Consider the following 17,650-nt stretch of genomic DNA (forward strand, 5'->3'; position numbering starts at 1 on the left):
GAAATGGCCTGAAGTAGCAGCCAGGGGTCAGGGGGAATGCTGCTCAGAGGCAAGAGGACGGGGCAATGAGTAGCCCTGCGTCCGGATCTGCTGGACAGAACTGGGTTTCAATGCTGGCACCTCTGTTCACTGGGTGGGTCACTGTGGGTAGATTACTTACCCACGCTGTTGGTTTCTCCATCTGGAAGGCACTGAGCTCAGTGTTGGGTCATGGGGGCCCTGCAAATGGCATGTCTCTTCCTCCAAGACAAGGTCTAGAGCAGGGCCAGGTGTTAGCCAGCTGCAAGCAGCTGAAATCTGTTCTTACTACCAAACACAGCATCTCCCTAGCACCTGCCTCTCTGGAATACCTAGGAGAGGGGGAAAGGCGCTGAGGTGTGCCAGGAGCTCTCCTTACTGAAGACCTTCAGAGAGACGGGACGAAGTGGCGCAGCTCCGTGTGTGTTTGGTGTCCTGTTTCCAAGTCGAGCTGGGCTCTGGAATGACGGATGTGTGTCAGACTTTCCCTGGCTTTGTGCCGGTTTCCCTGCACTGGGGACTCCACCAGCCCCAGTGGGGGCCATGTGAGGGAAGAGCATAATAATAAATTTCATTGCGTAAGGCAGACTGTCTGTGACCCAATTCCAGAAAGTCATCAGCTTGAAGTTCAGCCAAGAGTGTCTGCGATCCCAAGGAGCCTGGAGAGGCTGAGCTGACAATGGCTCTCCAATGACATCCACCGTGTCCAGTGGGACGCACTCCTTCTTTCCTCATCCAATATTTCACGACTATCTATATTATGCCCGACACTGAGCTAGGTACAAATTCCAGGTTCCAGGCCACCCTGAGGCCATTTCAGACCCGCCCAGGTGAGCACCTACATCTCAAAGGCAGCTTTCCAACCGAGGAGAGCACACGAAGTGTCTCTAGAACCAGGGATGGACTGGTGTGCTGAGCTTCCCTAAGAAATGAAGGTGGGTGGGCTGGGACTTAAAGTGCTGCTTGCAGAGGTTTCCATCTCTGAGGGTCTTTCAGGCCCCCGTCCGCCACCTCCCCCCCACCCACGTGGTTTGAGAGTAAAACAATGTTTCAGTTAGGCCATTTGCTTCCCAGAGAGCAGGGGGCCTTCTCCTTGCCCAGAGCATCGCCTATCAGTGCTGGTGGCTGCCCCGGCCGGTGAATATGGTAGAGGGAGTGAGTTGGTCAGAAGCCCCCTCTCCTCCCCAATCAGGGGGTGGCATCTGTTAGATTCCCCCGGTGCTTGTTTCCTGCCTGGAGTGAGACACAAGCCGGCAGACAATACCTGCCTCACGTCCCAGATCTGGAATCCCAAAGTCTTCACTCCTCAGTCCAGGAAAGAACAGGGAATTGGACATGTAAATTTCACCTTTCAGTCATTTGCAAATCCCAGGCCTCACTTTTTTGCCCCCTCTAATCTGTCACTCTACGTGGCTTCTCAGGGCCTTGGAAGATTATTAAATGAGAACAATCTAGATTTTTATAAACTTTGTTTCCAAGACTCAGTGAGTAGAAGTGAGATGCTCTCAGAAAAATGACATTCGTGACAAAAGTGAAAAAGGCGGTGGGAAGGGAGGGTGAAAAAAAGGAAGACAGAAACCCAGGGCGCTTAGGTAACCCTCCTCTTTTGGAATTGGCAGTGTTAGGGTGAGGGGGGGCGCTCATTTATTGCCACTGATTTCGTTGATACGTTTAGGGAATGAATCAATATGCGAGCACATGCAAGTGAAAGCTGAGGCGCAGGGGGACCCCGGACACCGGGAGAATTCAGGATTCAAGGCAGGCAGACAGTCTGGTTGGGCTGTGGGATAAAGCAGACCATCACAGCCAGACAGGCAAGCCCACCTGCATGGGGGAGACCACAAAACACCAAGGACAGGGCCTGTGAAGGGCCACGGCCCGCATGCAGCGGAGAAAGCATTAACCCCAGAGGCTCCATCTACCAGAAGAGGATGAACAAAGGTTTCCAGGGCCCACACATCCCAAAGGCTTTGGGAACTGGAGCTCTGCCTCCCTTGAAAGCTGCCCCTGGGCTCTTTCCAAGGTGGGAACCAGGATCCTCTATGAGCAAAGAGGGCTTGGGAAGCACAGCTGGGAAAGGAGGTACAGCAAAGCAGCTGAATTGAGTTTTCCTGAAAAGATGATAAAAGCCCAGATGTTAACCAAGGGATTTTAGCAGAGAAAGGAGCTCTCGGCAGCCATGTGTGGGAATTGCATACACAAGAGACAGAAGAAGCAGACAGGTCCAGAGCCAGTGATGACACACAGCTGAAGGCAAAGACAGAAAGTGGGAAACGTGAATGGCCGCAGAGGGATGGGGTGAGCAAAGAAGAGGGGTCGGGGTCGGGGGGATACAGGAAAGAAAACCACAGAAAACAGAGGATGAGGTGTAACATCCTTCCCAAGCTTATGCTTCGTTCTTCTCATAGTGAGCAAACTCTGAGTTCTAGAAAACACCATACAGCAGACCGGCATGGTGTATGTTAGCAACACAGGCTCTGGAATTGGACTGAGATCAAAACCCAGCTTGACCACTCACTAGCTGTGTGATCACAGGCAAGTTACTTAACCAGCCTCTGCCAGAGTTCACTCAAATGTAAAATGAGGACAAGATAGAACCCGGCTTATGGGGTAATTTTGAGAACTGAAAGATAATTCAGGGGAAGCAGCACACAGAACAGAGCCTGGCACACAGAGTTCATAGCTATTAAGATTTGTGTTGAAACAGAAGCCAGCCTGCCAGCCAACATTTACAGAATACACACCAAACTGGGCGTGGTGCTAGGGGCTGAAGATAAAAAGAGGACCAAGGTTTGGGCTTCCCTGGTGGCGCAGTGGTTGAGTGTCCGCCTGCCGATGCAGGGGACACGGGTTCGTGTCCCGGTCTGGGAGGATCCCACATGCCGCGGAGCAGCTAGGCCCGTGAGCCATGGCCGCTGAGCCTGCGCATCCGGAGCCTGTGCTCCGCAGCGGGAGAGGCCACAACAGTGAGAGGCCCGCGTACCGCAAAAAAAAAAAAAAAAAAAAAAAAAAAAAAAAAAAAAAAATGAGGACCAAGGCAATGGTTCCCTGCCCTGCAGGAGCTCACAGAGCAAACAGATTGGGAATCAATTCTGAGTTCAGGGTAACATAGGCAGGAACAAGTTCCAGGGATGAGAGAGCACTTGCGCCAGGCCTCAAAAATATGTAGAAAACAAACTCAGGATTCAACGTGAGTCCTATGGTTCTAGGACTCAGACTAGTGGTTGCCTCTGATGGGGGGTGGGGGGGAGGCTGGCTGGAAGGAGCATGAAGTTTTCTCGGGTGACAGAAGTATTCGTAGCTTGATTGGCTCTTGACTGAAATGCCACCCAGCAAGCTGGCATGGTGTATGCCATGGTTACATGGATGTCTACGTTTGTCAAAACTCATCGAGCTGCATACTTAAGATCTGTGCATTCATTATATGCAAACTATATCTCAATATATATAACTTAGTTTATTGAAAATATCTTTTAAAATGAGTAGAACTGGGATTGGAGGGTCCTTCAGGCCTAGAGGACCTCATGCTCAGGGCTTGTTGGTGCAGGCAGCATGGTGCCTGGGGTAACCCGAAGCTGCTGAGGTTGGCTGGGTGTTAGGGTGTGAGGTGAAGGATGTGAGATCAGTTGATTAGAGCCTTAGGTGCCATGTAGAGGAGACTAGACATGATCCTACTAGCCACAGGTGCTGCTGAAGAGTTTCAGCCTCTCCCAAGTGGCTGGGACTGCCCTCCTTGGAGGCTAGGGGTCCATTGGTCCAGTTGGGTAGAGAGAAGCAGGCCTCCCATCCCCTCAAAACTCTGCTCAGAGGGAAGGAGGGGAGGGAAGAGGAGAAATCAGAGCTGAGTAGTACAGCCATCAAAGTGAGCTACACCCAATGCCCTAAAGGATGATCAGGGGAAAGCAGTCATTTCTTGCACCCGGGCTGAACTCTGTCAACTTCCCCTGCCCAGGAAGGGAGAATACCCACAGTTCTTGTCATGATGCAGCAGGGAACTGACCCCCAGAGACTGTCTATTTCATGGCTGCTGGAGGCGATCTCTCCCTTCTCACGCAGACGTCTTAGGATGTGTGCTGCCCCTGCTGTTTTTGTGCTTCTAAACCTAAAAGCGGCGTCCAAGTGTGCACACTGCCAGCTTAAGCGCCTCTGCCTGTATGTAAGGAATTCCTAAATCTTTGTGCATCTTTGCTGTACCCCCAAACTACAACAGGCATTTCCTAGTTGTTTGTCCCACCGAGGCATGCGTCCTCCCACATGCCCTGCATATTCTGACCTTCCATGGTGCTCAAACCTCTCTCACTCCTGTTTTTTTTTTTAAACACTGCCAACGCTCTCTGATCTCTCCCTTTCCTGGACACTTGTTGCAACACCAGGCAATCATTTCCTATCACCTCTCCCTCTCCCCTCTGGTAGTTCTGTTTCCTCAGCTGGAAGGAAATATAAGGCCATTACAGTCAGAGAAGAGCCTTAAAAGCTGTTGTTTCCCCATCAACTTGGGAACATAGTACATTCTTTTTTGTTTTTTAATTCTCTTTTTTGGGGTCATGTTTCTTTTATTTATTTATGTTTGCGTTGCTGCACGTGGGCTTTCTCTAGTTGTGACAAGAGGGGGGCTACTCTTGGTTGCGGTGCGCGGGCTTCTTATTGCGGTAGTTTCTCTTGTTGCAGAGCACAGGCTCTAGGTGTGCAGGCTTCAGTAGTTGTGGCACGCGGGCTTCAGTAGTTGTGGCACGCGGGCTTCAGTAGTTGTGGCTCGCGGGCTCCAGAGCGCAGGCTCAGTAGCTGTGGCGCATGGGCTTACTTGCTCCGTGGCATGTGGGATCTTCCCGGACCAGAGATCGAACCTGTGTCCCCTGCATTGGCAGGTGGATTCTTAACCACTGCACCACCAGGGGAGCCCCATAGTAAATTCTTAATAAATATTTATTAGTAGATTGATGACTGACTTTGGAAGGTCCAGACCACTGTGGGGATCGTCTGTGCCAAAGTCAAGTAAGTATTTTCATTTCCTCTAACTGTTTTCAGCAGACAAAGGTCCTGTCTAGACCTCAGTCTCTGTGGAAAGAGTGGTCCTGGGGGGTCAGAGGGGCTGAAGGAGATGGTAGGCAATGTGGCTGGGATATTGTGGGATGTTGAATCCTGACCCCAGATGACCCAGGCTGCAGAGCTGTGTCCCCATACTCTCCACTAAAGAGAGCACAGCTGCACTGGGAGCACTGGGCAAAAATGAGGTCAGGTTCTGTCAAAGCCAGTACGATTCACAGGCGAGCTCAGCTTGCTGGATTGACAGCAACTGTTGAGTCATTACTGCAACTGTAGACATGAACCGCTTTACCTGCTGGGAAGAGAATTTAGGATAAACCGTGAACTTCAAAAAGTTTCTGCCTGGAAACTGAAGAGGGAACCATGGCAACCGGGAGGCAGGTTGAACTCGGAGAGGGCTCTTCGTCTTGAGCAGGGAGCTTTGTGCTCTTGGCTTTGCCCATCTGTGCACCATGCATCAATTCCTTCGTCTCTTTTGCTTTCTTTGTCAAATGAAAAAGTACTAGCTCGGGAATCTGGAGATTCGGCCCAGGGTTCAGCTGTTTTCAGCTCCATTGCATTTAACTAAGGGCCTTTAGCACTGCCGTTTTGTTGTCTGCAGAATGGAAATTTAGAAGCTCCTCTGGCCTATTCACAGGGAATGCAGAAAGGACAGGAAGGTTTGGGGAGGTTTTCTGCCTAATCACTATTATTGTTGTCATGTGGCCACGTCCAGGCTGATTCCAACGTGGTACTACCGAGGGTAAGACCGGGGGTTCAACCCGTCCATAAACTTGCTTTTATTGCTTGGAGAAAAGCTGTCTCAGACACCACCCACGTCCCCATTCGGCAGCTGCATAATAAAAGCATATGCACTGGGGCAGAAGCAGCAGCAGGTGAGAAAACAACCCTCATCCCAGCTGACGAACTCCTCCAGCAGAAGGGCCTGCCAATGCTGCCGGGTGGGCTGCGTCATCGTGTGGACCAAGGGCTGTGCGGAGAAGCAAACGTTCAAAAAGGCATCCTTCCGTTGCCCCCCTCCCAACTCTTGCCCATCGCCCTGCCCCACACCAATCCAGCCCTGGACTTGTGAGAAAAGTAGAACAAGAGCCCAGGTGGGCCAGACGGGGTGCAGGTGGGAAGCGGCATCTGAGATGGTGCTACCAATGCGTGAGCTGCTGCCTCGCCTGTCCCTGTGTTCCACTACCCACCGGGAGGCTGGGGAGGGTTCGGCTCTGGCTTCAGAGAGCATTGGGTTTTGACTAACTGGATCACCTTCTGCAGGCCCTGGCTTAACAAGGGAATCTGCTCTGACAAAAGACCCCCCACATTTTTCTGATTTGGGCCTCTTTTCCTATAGCGGTCCCTCGGCGGCTCTCTCACAGGCCTTCCTCTCCTCTTCCCCTCTGTGGTTTTCCCCTTTCCTTCCCTGACCAGCTTTTCTGGGACTTCTCACTGAGCTCTCTCAGGTGGAACCTCTTCACCTCTGGTTTCCGACCCTTACTTCCAGGCGCCGCTGAGGAATAGCAACTCTTAAACGCCCCTCATGAAATAAACACCTAAACTCCGAGAGTCACAAAAAAAACTTGCTACTTTTCCTTGTTGTCTAGCAACCCCTGTAACCCTACTAAGTAAACCTGAGAGCCAAGGTTGACTGAGCGCTGACTACGAGCTGAGCTCTGTCCCAAGCACCTTCCAGGTGTGGCTACAGGGGCTGTGGTGTGTCTCCCAGATATGTGTTTGGGACCAGGGTGCTGGCTGCTGTAGGCTCACAGCCATCTCTCCCTTAACAGAGGGAATTGCCTCGTTTAAAATTAGGCCGTCCAATGAACTGTTGATGTGGGATACAAAGGCCCGGCCCCTTGCTTCACTGCGGGTCTGCTCAGAATAGTCATCCCACTCCAGAGCACCCCCTGGGACCAGCTTCCGGCATTCGTTTCCTCCCTCTGCCCAACCCTGCTTCCCTCACACCCTCTTAGTTCCCAGAACTCTCCCCAGCAAGTCTCTGCCTCCAAGGAACTAAGTTTCCCGTCTCCTGGGGAATTCAAACTAAGAATTAAATTTCTTTAGTCCTCACAACAACGTTAGGAAATAAGCACATCATGTTTTTGTTTTAGAGACAAGGAAACAGAGGCATGGAAAGGTTGAGAAACTCGCCTAGAGTCTCCCATCAGTAAATGGTGGAGCCCAGATTTGAAACTGAGAAATCTATCCCTAGATGGCACACTCTTAACTTCAAGTGCAGCCTCTTAACAGCAATCCCAAAGGGAAGTGAGGGGCAATGGGGTGGCTGTGATGCCTTTATGGGAAAGTGAGGAGAGAGGCAGAGCATTTATTACCTTTATCTCAGGGATGAGGATGCCGAACTAGCTAGCAACTGCTTAAAGGCAGGATCATTCACTGGTTCCGGAGGTGGTGGGATTCTAATCTGCGGAGGGGCAGTGAAAAAGCATGGTAAATTCATATTTGACTTCTGGCAAGACACTTACTGTGTGACTTTGAGCAAGTTATTTAACCCGAGTCTTAGTAAAAAAGTACACAGTAGGACTTCCCTGGTGGCGCAGTGGTTGAGAGTCTGCCTGCCGATGCAGGGGACGCGGGCTCGTGCCCCGGTCCAGGAAGATCCCACATGCCGCGGAGCGGCTGGGCCCGTGAGCCATGGCCGCTGAGCCTGCGCGTCCGGAGCCTGTGCTCCGCAACGGGAGAGGCCACAACAGTGAGAGGCCCGCGTACTGCAAAAAAAAAAAAAAAAAAAAAAAAGTACATAGTAGATGCTCAATAAAGCCAGCCACCACCCCCAACCTTTGTCTGCTATTTCTAACTCTGATCTTGGGCAAGTCTCTCTAACGTTCTGACTCAGTTTCTTCATCTATAAAATGGAGGTGATGATGACAAAGGGCTTACTTAGTTGACCCGTGGCCATTTGGGTAGGAGCACAGTAAATGGAAGTTATCAGTATAACCATGATGCTCTCTTGCCTGGCTTGCATCCTGTGCTCCGGTCCTGCAGGACCCAACAGACTCAGGCTCAGGCTGTGCTCGACACCGTGCGTGCCTCCCCGAGGAGGCACTTCAACACCAATCCTCCTGGCACTGCTGAGCTGGTTTCCTGCTTTTACTAGCGGCAGAAGGTGGTTTTTTTTTTTCCCCCCCTACTAAACTGGGTGTGCGCTTCTCTTCTCCGTGTGAGTTCTCTGCCGCTTCTCCCTCCCCACGCTGGTGTCCGCCAAGAGGAGGGGGTTAGCCCCGTGAGCACCCCCGCGGTGTGAAGGTTGCACGAGGGTAGCGGCGCATCCCGGGCAGGGAGCCCCGCCCCGTCGAGCTCCAGGCCCCTCCTGCGCCTTCGCCCGCGCTCAGTACCGCTCTCCAATTGGTCGGCGGCGCGCAGCCCCGCCACGCCCCCTCCAAGGCAATAAAAGCCGCTGGCTCGGCGCAAGCAGTTGAATAAACCCAATCTGAGCAGACAGGCGCTGGCCGCTGCTGCTCTGCCTCCTCGCGCCCTGCGGTGCCCGCTGGAGCCCGTCACCATCCTCCACACGACGTGCTGCCCTGCACCCGCAGCCATGTGCCGGACCCTGGCCGCCTTCCCCACCAACTGCCTGGAGAGGTAAGAGCAGCTTGTCCAGCTGCCTGGAGGAAGAACAAGTCCCACCAACCTTAGGGAGTGCAGCGGCGGCAGGCTTGCAGACCTGGGTGGGCTGGAGAATGGGACGCAAGTGACGAGAGGCAGAGGTCAACTTGGTTCCACGTTCTCAGATGCCTCCTTCGAGTCTTAGAGAAGGATGGGCGACGAGAACGGAGAAGGCAAAGCAAAGGGAAGCAGAGGAACCACTGCTTACTGCCATTCCCCACCCTCTGACAAGTGGCACTTCTACTCAGGTGACCCAGCTTCAGGAAAACCACTGTGGCATCACCAGGCAGAACCGAGTCTTCCCCGGTTTCTTAAGCACTTGGTTTTCATTCTAAGTCATAGGTCTAGGGGCCCTCTGGCCCTGGAAAGGCAGGGAAGTGTTTTTCAGCAGCCCCCCCTGTGAGGGATGTGCCCGCTTCCCAGGGAGCTATTCACCCACTCCAATCCTCGCTGGAGCTGGGAAGGAAAAAGTAAAGAGGAAGGCAGAAATCAGCTTCCACACAGTTCCAGAAATATTTGTGACAAGTCTAAGAGAGTGCTGACCTGCCTTCTGCTAATCAACAGGCACAAAGATGGATCAGTGTGACTTAAGTGGGCAAAAGCCCATGTGTGCTGTACTGTAGACCCAGAAAGTATAAGACCTACCGAGGCACAGCTTAAATATTGCTTTCATTGTTTCTGAGAGAGGCAACGTTTAGGCCCTGGGAACAGTTACGGGTTCCCAGGAACCCCAAGGCTGGAATTTGAGTGACAGTAACCTGAGCTCTTCTGGGACCTCATAAATCTCTCTGCCCTGGCTGAGCGAGTGGAGAATCCTCACAAGCTCGTGGTTTGTCTTCCAGAGCCAAAGAGTTCAAGACACGGCTGGGGATCTTTCTTCACAAGTCAGAACTGGGCTCCGGTACTGGGAGTGTTGGCAAGTTCGAGTGGGACAGTAAACACAGCAAAGAGGGGTAAGTCCTGCTGAACAGCCTAGGGCCTAGGGCCTAGGGCCCCTAGAGGGAGGGAGCCAGATTCAGGAAAGGAGTCCTGAGAAGGAAAATACCAGGAGAAATTAGGACATGTCAGCGTGGACGTTGGTGACCTTTTCCTAGAGATTGTAATGGAGCTGGTCATAGCTGGTCTGCTAGGGCTGCCTGGCTCATGGGAGACTGCATGGATGGCTCCAGGCTTCTAATTCCACCAACAAATGAAGATACCCAGGGCCTGAATGTCTAGTTACCAGACTCTTGCACCTGGAGATGTCATTGCACATGCAACCAGGGCAAGGGCAGGGTCCAAGGCCACTGGAGGGTTTTAAATTAGTGACTACTTCCACTGACATGCACTTTACCTGGAAGCCCTTTTATACTGACCATCAACTGTGCCAGGTGCTGCGTTAGGCTCTGGGGTTATGGGTAGACATAACCTCTATTCATAAGACCCTTATTTCCTTAAGAAAGTATACAAAACAAGCTCTGAGAGTCAGGGGGCTAGAAAGAATTTTGGACAGTGAAGAACACAGTCTTAGATATTTAATGAGGGCCAGAAGTTCTCTGCTTTGGTTTCTGGTTACTGAGCTGTCCTCTAGAAAACACGACTATTTCCCTGAACCCCAACTAAGATTTTGAGGCATCAGCTCCAATAATTATCCAATTATACAATTGTGTGAATTATACAACTTCCATCAGCGTTCTGGCTAGGATTTGTGCTGTGCAGTAGTTTGTTGATTTTTTTTAATTAAAATCCTGCCTTTTTTTTTTTTTTTTAGCAGAAACTTCTCAGAAGACGTGTTGGGGTGGAGAGAGTCATTTGACTTGCTGCTGAGCAGTAAGAGTGAGTGGGACCCTGTTGTGTCCTGTCTGTGGATGGCACGTGTGTGCCCATGTGCCGGGGAGGCAGCCTGAGGATGCTAAAAGTGTGGGCAAAATAGCAGTAGTAGTAATAATAATAATGATCCCCTAGTGTGCCAGCCTCTATTCAGAATACAAAGGCAGGTCCTTGTTGGAGAAAATTACATCCTAAAAATAGACCATTAACTACAATTGCTGTCTTTTCTTCTTCTATTCCCGGCTGGCTGTCCCCGCTGTCTGACCTGTCTCTTCCTCTCTCCCTGCAACCCCAGATGGAGTGGCCGCCTTCCACGCCTTCCTGAAGACAGAGTTCAGCGAGGAGAACCTGGAGTTCTGGCTGGCCTGTGAGGAGTTCAGGAAGCTCCGGTCAGCTACCAAGCTGGCCTCCCGGGCTCACAGGATCTTTGAGGAATTCATCTGCAGTGAAGCCCCCAAAGAGGTCAGAGCCGTGACATATGCCAGGGATCCTGCAGACCCTGCCTGCTCCTTCCCCACTGAGAATCGGGGATGGTGGGGGGCCAGCAAGGAAAGGGCCGAGTTTAGAAATACAGTGACCTCATTTGGCACAGGAGGCTGGAGACTATAAAGCCAGGCTTTGGGCCACCCCTGCCTCCTTTTACCCTCATGCTCACCAGTGGGACCGGAGGGGTTGGCGGGGTTTTTTTGGCTTCTGTCCATATGCACTTCTGTAAACGAAGCCCTTTTTAGAGCTCAAAACACTTACACAACTGGGGAGACAGGTCATCATAGGATAACCTGGCTCAGTCCCCTTGTTGACCTGCCTCAGGTCTGTGGTCTGTGGACCTTTTAACCTTCCCCCAGGCCTCCACTGTGTTTGATAGAGAATATGGCGCCACCTTGTGGAGAGAGAGTAGTAATGCCTTGCTCTTGTATCTGTACAATATATTTTCTGAGCACTTTTATTTATTCCATAAAGATTTGTTGAGCATCAGTTACATGCAAGACAGTATTATAGACATTGAGGATATGGCAATGAACAAAAAGTCTCTACCCCAGTGGGAGAATGTGACAATAACCAATTAAGTAAATATTGTCAGGGAATGATCTCTGCTCTGATAAAAACAAAGCAGGATATGGAAGGGAATACCGGAGTACGGGGTGGGAGGATGTGAGGTCTTTCCGATTTATAAAGGGAAGTGAGGGGTGGGCTGTTTGATAAGGTGACATGCGAACAGAGACCTGAAAAGGAGGAAAGAACATTCTAACACAGGAAACGGAAAGTGCAAAGACCAGAGAGTGCCTGTTGTGACCACAGACCCCCAAGTGGGCCCATGTGGAGTAGAGCATGAGGGAGAGAGAGTGGGAGATGATGTCACACAGGTGGCAGATGGCCAGGTGCCGGCCCAGGTGGCCGTGTGGGCTCATTGCACACTTGGGTTTTTCCTCTGAGTGACGGGTAACAACAGAGCTGCTAGCAAACTGACTTGGGTTTTAAAAGGCTTGCTCTGCTGGGTGGAGAATAGAGCCCGGGGTTAAGGGGAGAAGAGAGAGACACCAGGTAGCAGGTGCTGGCACTAGTCTAGGACAGAGGTGACGGTGACTTGAACCCGGGTTGTTACAGTGGAATGGGTGAAAAGAGGTTGGATCTGTACCCATTCTCAACATATCCTGGGTCATTCTGAGAGACTGGAGGACAGACACTGGATCAGAGGTGGGGACGGGCCCAGAGTTGAAAAGCCCGTTGATGGTCAACTCTGGAGACCCCTGGTTCCGTGTTCGGAATCCAGTACGCCTTCCACTGCCCCACGTGCCAGTCCTCCCGTGCCTGCTGGCCTCCTGCCTCTGCCACCCCATGCCCTGACGCCCACGCACCCACGTGCTTGCTCTCCATCCCACAGGTGAACATAGACCACGAGACCAGGGAGCTGACCAGGACGAACCTGCAGACGCCCACGGCCATGTGCTTCGACGTGGCTCAGGGGAAGACGCGCACCCTGATGGAGAAGGACTCGTACCCGCGCTTCCTGAAGTCCCCAGCTTATCGGGACTTAGCTGCCGAAGCCGCGGCCGCCTCCGCCTCTGCCTCCCCATCCGAGCCCTCGCATACCTGAGCCTCCAGGCTGGGAGCGGGCCGGCCAGGCAGAGAGGTTGGGTCGCCCATAGCCGAGGCGCCGCCCCCGTGTGGGGGGGGCAGGTTCTGCAAAGCCAGAGAGGACAGCGAAGGGAAACGCCCACCCGGTGACACCCTCTCCTCTAGACCCTGCCGGACTGAATTCCGTGCATGAGAGGGTTCCCCCACTTCTAGGACCTGCGCCCAAGGGCTGAAGAGGAGGGTTGTGTGTGGCTCTCTGGGGGAGAAGAAGAATGGTGCAAGAGTCAGCATCGGCTCTGGCCCTTCTCAGCGGGGCAAGGGATATTCCAGGGTGCTTTGGGAAACTTGTGGATAAGGGGAAACTTGAAAATGAGTGAGGGAAAGACAAGCAGGTTAGCCGTTTTGCCTGTCCATCGGTGGACACATCCTGGTTTCCTAGTTCCCAGACTGTCCTGGGCACACAGGGAACCATGGATGTGGAGCCTTCCCATCCCGTCCTCTTCACCTGCCTCTGGGCTGCCCAGCGGGTTCCTTAGCTTGCATTTCTCAACACTCCTGTGTCCAGCCTGGCAGTCTTGTCAAGGCCAGAGAACCAATGTGATGCTTGCCCCAGATGAGATTTTTACCTCAAATACTGGCCTTCAATTCCCTTTCCAGATCAGTAGAGAGCCCTGAAAAGAGGCCATCTTGCTTATGTGAAATGAACCTTGGTGCTCCTGGTGGCCTCTTGCGGGTGCCCCGACCCTGTGTGTGCATCAGGGTCCACCTGTGAGCAGGGCCCGCTGAGGACCTCTTGCTGGGATGTGCCCTCTCTTAGCTCCGTGCTTGCTGTTGAACGTGGGGCCCATCAGGAGAAGGGCATGGGGTCTCTTGGTGAGCGGCTAGTCCAGCTCTCTTGCCGGGCAGGGTGGAAGGAGGGAGGAAAGGATCCTGAGAAATAAATCCCTTGGCAGTTCCAGAGAATCCTCTTTAAATCAAGCTCATCTTTTATTTTTGTGGGTATGAGAACAGCGAAAAAGAGATTCCCCAGGATGGAAGGGGAGCCTTGTGTTTCTTTCCTGTGGATGTGAGGTAACGCTCACTGGGGTGTCGGGAGAAATGAGGCAGGGACCTCAATGAACTTGGACGGACCGTAGAAGCTGGGAGTGAGGCTGGGAAGAGCAGGACTGGGGGCAATCAGAACCCGCTTGTCACCTCGTGGCATCACTGAGCACATGTTCCGTGGTGGGACTTCTGCCAGGGCCCAGGCTGGGGAGGTGAATTAACCGGGAAGCTCCCCTGTGCCCCAGGAAAATCCACACTGTTCTCTCTGCGCTATGAGCTCCTCCAGGAGACAATTATTTAAGTCTAACATATTGTTGGTTTTGTGACAGTGGTCATGGCACATTATTTTCACTGCTGTTGTCGTGTTGTTGCTATTGTTATTTATTGTCATTTGAGTTTGCCTCTACTGGAGAATCTCAACAGGAGCTGGCGGCCTGACTGTCTCCCTCTCCACTGGACTCTACCTCTTGAACATGCTGGGAACCTCTTAGCGCCTGTCGGGAGCTCCTCCCTGTTTAAATATTTATTTATTGTTGACAACTGGAACTAGTTTTCTAGATGTGAATGATGTATTCGATCCCCATTTTCCTGTTTCAGCATGTTATTTTATTGTGAAATAAAATAAAACCCAAGTATGAGATCCTGTCTCCAAGGGCTGTGTGGTCAGGGGAAGAGGGAAAGGGAAGTGCCGGTGGGAGTCTTGTGGGAGAGCTGGCGTCCGGAGATGCCACAGGGTGCATGGGGAGCTTTCGAGTTACGGGCAGAGGTGACTGTTCGAACGGTGGCCACCAGGATGGGTAACTTCATTCAGCTGGTGACAGCCCAACTTGTGTCAAGCCATTGTGTCGTGTTGATTGGACCTGGCTCAGCTGTCATTTCAGGGCCCATCTCCTCTCTCCACCCGGCCCAGCACAAGCCATTCCCAGTTCTTCTTCGAACAGAGCAAGGGGTGGTTGCCCCTGGCAAAGTAGCCACACATTATCAGTTGAGGGGGGGACTTTTGTGCCATTTTCACCTTTACCCATTTTCAGTTTGCATTAGTGTCCTTTAAAGATGTCATATAAATTCAGGGAGTTAATACTCCTTATAATTTCATAGACGTCTCTGAGATGAGCTTTGGGAAGCCACTTGGTACATGGGACTGTTCCATTCCCGGGGCAGAGGCAATGAGAGGTTAGCGCTGGGCTGGAAAGAGCTTTGGGGTAGGCTTGCAAGGATCCAATCTGCTCTCCCTCTGCCGATCACCTACTCGTTCTCCCTAAATTCTTCTCTGTGTTGAATTATCTGTTTGTATAAAGATAACCGAGTAAAGTGACCAGACTTCAGGTACATCGAGTAGAAAACCCCAGGGAATCACATTCGAAGCCCAGATCTAAGAGGCGATTCTATGCGTGATGCCAGGAGGTATTCTGAGGTTAAGGGCCTGGGAAGGAAGATGGGAACACACACCGTGGCAGGCCCTGATCTCATTGAGTCCTTACGACAGCTCTGTGAGGTAGGTATGATAACCCTACAATACAGATGAGGAAACTGAAACTCCTGGGGGCATCGGAGGGGGGTGAGAGGGGAACATGCCTAGGGCAGCTGGCTCGAGAGAGTGGCAGAGATGAGATTGGAAGCCAGTGACACCGTGTCGGGCGGGGGAGAGTCCAGTCTGTGAGGGATGGTCGAGGGATGCGATGGATGAGGGAGGAAGAAAGATGGTACCCAGAGAGGTGGGCAGGTAGGAAACTTGTCCACTTCTCATTACTTTCCTTCCATCTTTTTGCCTCTTTTACATGCATTTATTACATCTAGTGCATTCTATGTGCCTGGCAGAAAGCCAAACTAGTAGCCGTACCATCAACTGCGGGTAGCCTCACTTAATGGTGGGTGGGGATTCTGGGTAAGTTTAGACAAGGGTACAAATGTGTATTTTCTGAAGCAGTATGGGTGCTGGTAGGAAAACGTGGGTGTAATTGGCTAGTAATGGAGAAATGAATGGGGGTGACGGACATCCAGTGACTGGGGTGGGTGCTGGCAGGCTCCTCAATCCAGCAAGACCATCCTCAAGGCTTGTTCCCCTCCCCTAGCCCTTCTTCTCACATGCAGGGTGGTCTTGGAGCCCATGGCATGGCCTGAAGGTGGTAAAGAAGAACGACTCTTGGCTGACCTATACGTCTCCCAGGTGTCAGGCTCAAACCAACACAGGACCTCTACTGTATTGGTTCTCAGAGTGTTTAAGGGATTTCCTGAAAATCACACAGCCAGCAAGAGGTCTCCAATATCTTTAAACTCACTGGCTCTGGGCCTCCCCCAGGGCACTTCAGGCTTTGGCTTAGCAGGCAAAGCACTTCCTGAGCGGCCTGCTTATGCCTTTCCGGCCTCTGCTCCCAATCGCTCACCTGCCCCTTGAAGACAAACCTTTCACGGTTCCCAGATTCACCCTACTGTTCAAGCCTCTTTGCTTTTGCCTCCTGGACCACCTCCCTGCTGTGCCCCCTACTCCCATCACTCCTTCATCAGCCTGGGGACGCATCTTTCAAAAGCCGGCTCAAGGGTCTTTCTGCGGTGCCTTCCCTGAGCCTTTGGGTCTGATCCCTGAAGCCTGTTTTTCATGTGCCCCCACTGCTGCTAACCCTCATCAGAGCACTTACATCCCTCCTTTCGGTCTCCCTTTACCAGACGGCAAACTCCTGGGGTTTAGGCATGTCCCCCTCTCCAATTTTCTACGCCCAGGGCCTAGCATATACATGTTTAGCAGATGGCTCTTACGTTAATGATTAATTTTAAATCCAGCAGGAGAAACGTTTAGATGACCATTTCCAACTTCCTACCAGACTCCTCTCCCTGGACGTCCCACAGGCTCATCGTATGGAGCGCATTCAAAGCCGAGGTCATCACCGTCCCCCTCAGATATCCACTGCCTTCTGCTCCCGTAACCCTGATAGGGAGAGATGCTGCTTCTCCTCCCAGCTCACCAGACGTCCTTATAGTTTTTTTAAAAAATAAATTTATTTATTTATTTATATTTTTGGCTGTGTTGGGTTTTTGTTGCTGGTCACGGGCTTTCTCTAGCTGCAGTGAGCAGGGCCTACTCTTCATTGCGGTGCGCGGGCTTCTCATTGCGGTGGCTTCTCTTGTTGTGGAGCACGGGCTCTAGGCACATGGGCTTCAGTAGTTGTGGCACATGGGCTCAGTAGTTGTGGCTTACGGGCTTAGTTGCTCCATGGCATGTGGGATCTTCCCGGACCAGGGCTCAAACCTGTGTCCCCTGCATTGGTAGGTGGATTCTTAACCACCGCGCCACCAGGGAAACCCTCACTGAGATTTCTTAGAGGAACATTTCATCCTCTTCAACCTAGGCTATAAAAACGACTTCCCACCTGGTGCCCCTCCCCAGTGCTCTCCCCCTCCAGTTCATTTTCCATGCCGTGTCAGTCTTTATCCAGAAAGCATAGATCTGAGCACGCCATGGCTGCATTCAAGCCCTTCGGTGGCTCCCCTTTGAGTACGAGAGAAAGTCCAGCTCTTACAATGACATAGGAGGTTCGTGCTGATCTGACCCAAGTCCCTCTCCTGACTTCGTCCCTGCCCAGATGGCCCTTACATGCTGTTCTCTCTGCTCGTAATGCCCTCTTTGTCTTTCTTTTAATTAGGGGTTGGGGACTGAGGAGGAGAACGCCCTCCTCAAAAGGCCTCCTGAAAAATCTAGCAAAAACATCACCTCCTCAAGTGAAGCCTTCCTTCCCAGACATCCACTGCCCAGAGTTCATCTCTGCCACTTCGATTCTAGGACACCCTGTCCTAACCTTGATCGCCGCATGTGTGACATGGCACTGTCACTTGCCCCTTCACGGCTACTTCTCTTTCAATAAACCACTCTCTTCAAGATGGGGAGCCACATTATTTGATAAGATGGGGCAGAACAGACCACGGCTGAGTGATACACAGCCCAGCTCGTGGGGTTGGAATGTTGGGGCTGGAACTGGCCCCTTCGCTGTATGACCGTGGGAAGCTACTAAGCCTCTCCAAGGCTTACTTCGCTCATCTGTAAACGAGTGCAGTAAGA

General features: G+C 52.0%; 1 protein-coding gene across 4 annotated transcripts; it reads left to right on the forward strand.

Annotated features, from left to right (window-relative positions):
* The first annotated feature begins 8,505 nt into the window (after positions 1-8,505).
* RGS16 (regulator of G protein signaling 16) lies at positions 8,506-14,237 on the forward strand. Of its 4 annotated transcripts, none has more exons than XM_024732327.1 (5): positions 8,506-8,646; positions 9,513-9,623; positions 10,421-10,485; positions 10,775-10,941; positions 12,362-14,237. In XM_024732327.1, exons 1-5 carry the CDS (start codon positions 8,603-8,605, stop codon positions 12,572-12,574), a joined length of 600 nt encoding a protein of 199 aa, XP_024588095.1. In that variant the 5' UTR covers positions 8,506-8,602; the 3' UTR covers positions 12,575-14,237. The 4 variants fall into 4 exon arrangements, with proteins under 4 accessions (XP_024588095.1, XP_024588097.1, XP_024588096.1 ...); XM_024732329.1 differs by having other exon boundaries at positions 10,421-10,479; XM_024732328.1 differs by having other exon boundaries at positions 10,424-10,485.
* The last annotated feature ends 3,413 nt before the right edge of the window (positions 14,238-17,650 follow it).

Source organism: Neophocaena asiaeorientalis, unplaced genomic scaffold (assembly GCF_003031525.2).
Source record: "Neophocaena asiaeorientalis asiaeorientalis breed wild unplaced genomic scaffold, Neophocaena_asiaeorientalis_V1.1 scaffold119, whole genome shotgun sequence".
Classification (NCBI taxonomy): Eukaryota; Metazoa; Chordata; class Mammalia; order Artiodactyla; family Phocoenidae; genus Neophocaena; species Neophocaena asiaeorientalis.

What these genes read in the sequence shown, in the direction of transcription:
- RGS16 (XM_024732327.1), top strand. Translation starts at nt 8,603, where the DNA reads ATGTGCCGGACCCTGGCCGCCTTCCCCACCAACTGCCTGGAGAG. An exon ending in CCCACCAACTGCCTGGAGAG is followed by an intron (nt 8,647 to 9,512) that starts GTAAGAGCAGCT and finishes TTTGTCTTCCAG; the next exon opens with AGCCAAAGAGTTCAAGACAC. An exon ending in AGTAAACACAGCAAAGAGGG is followed by an intron (nt 9,624 to 10,420) that starts GTAAGTCCTGCT and finishes TTTTTTTTTTAG; the next exon opens with CAGAAACTTCTCAGAAGACG.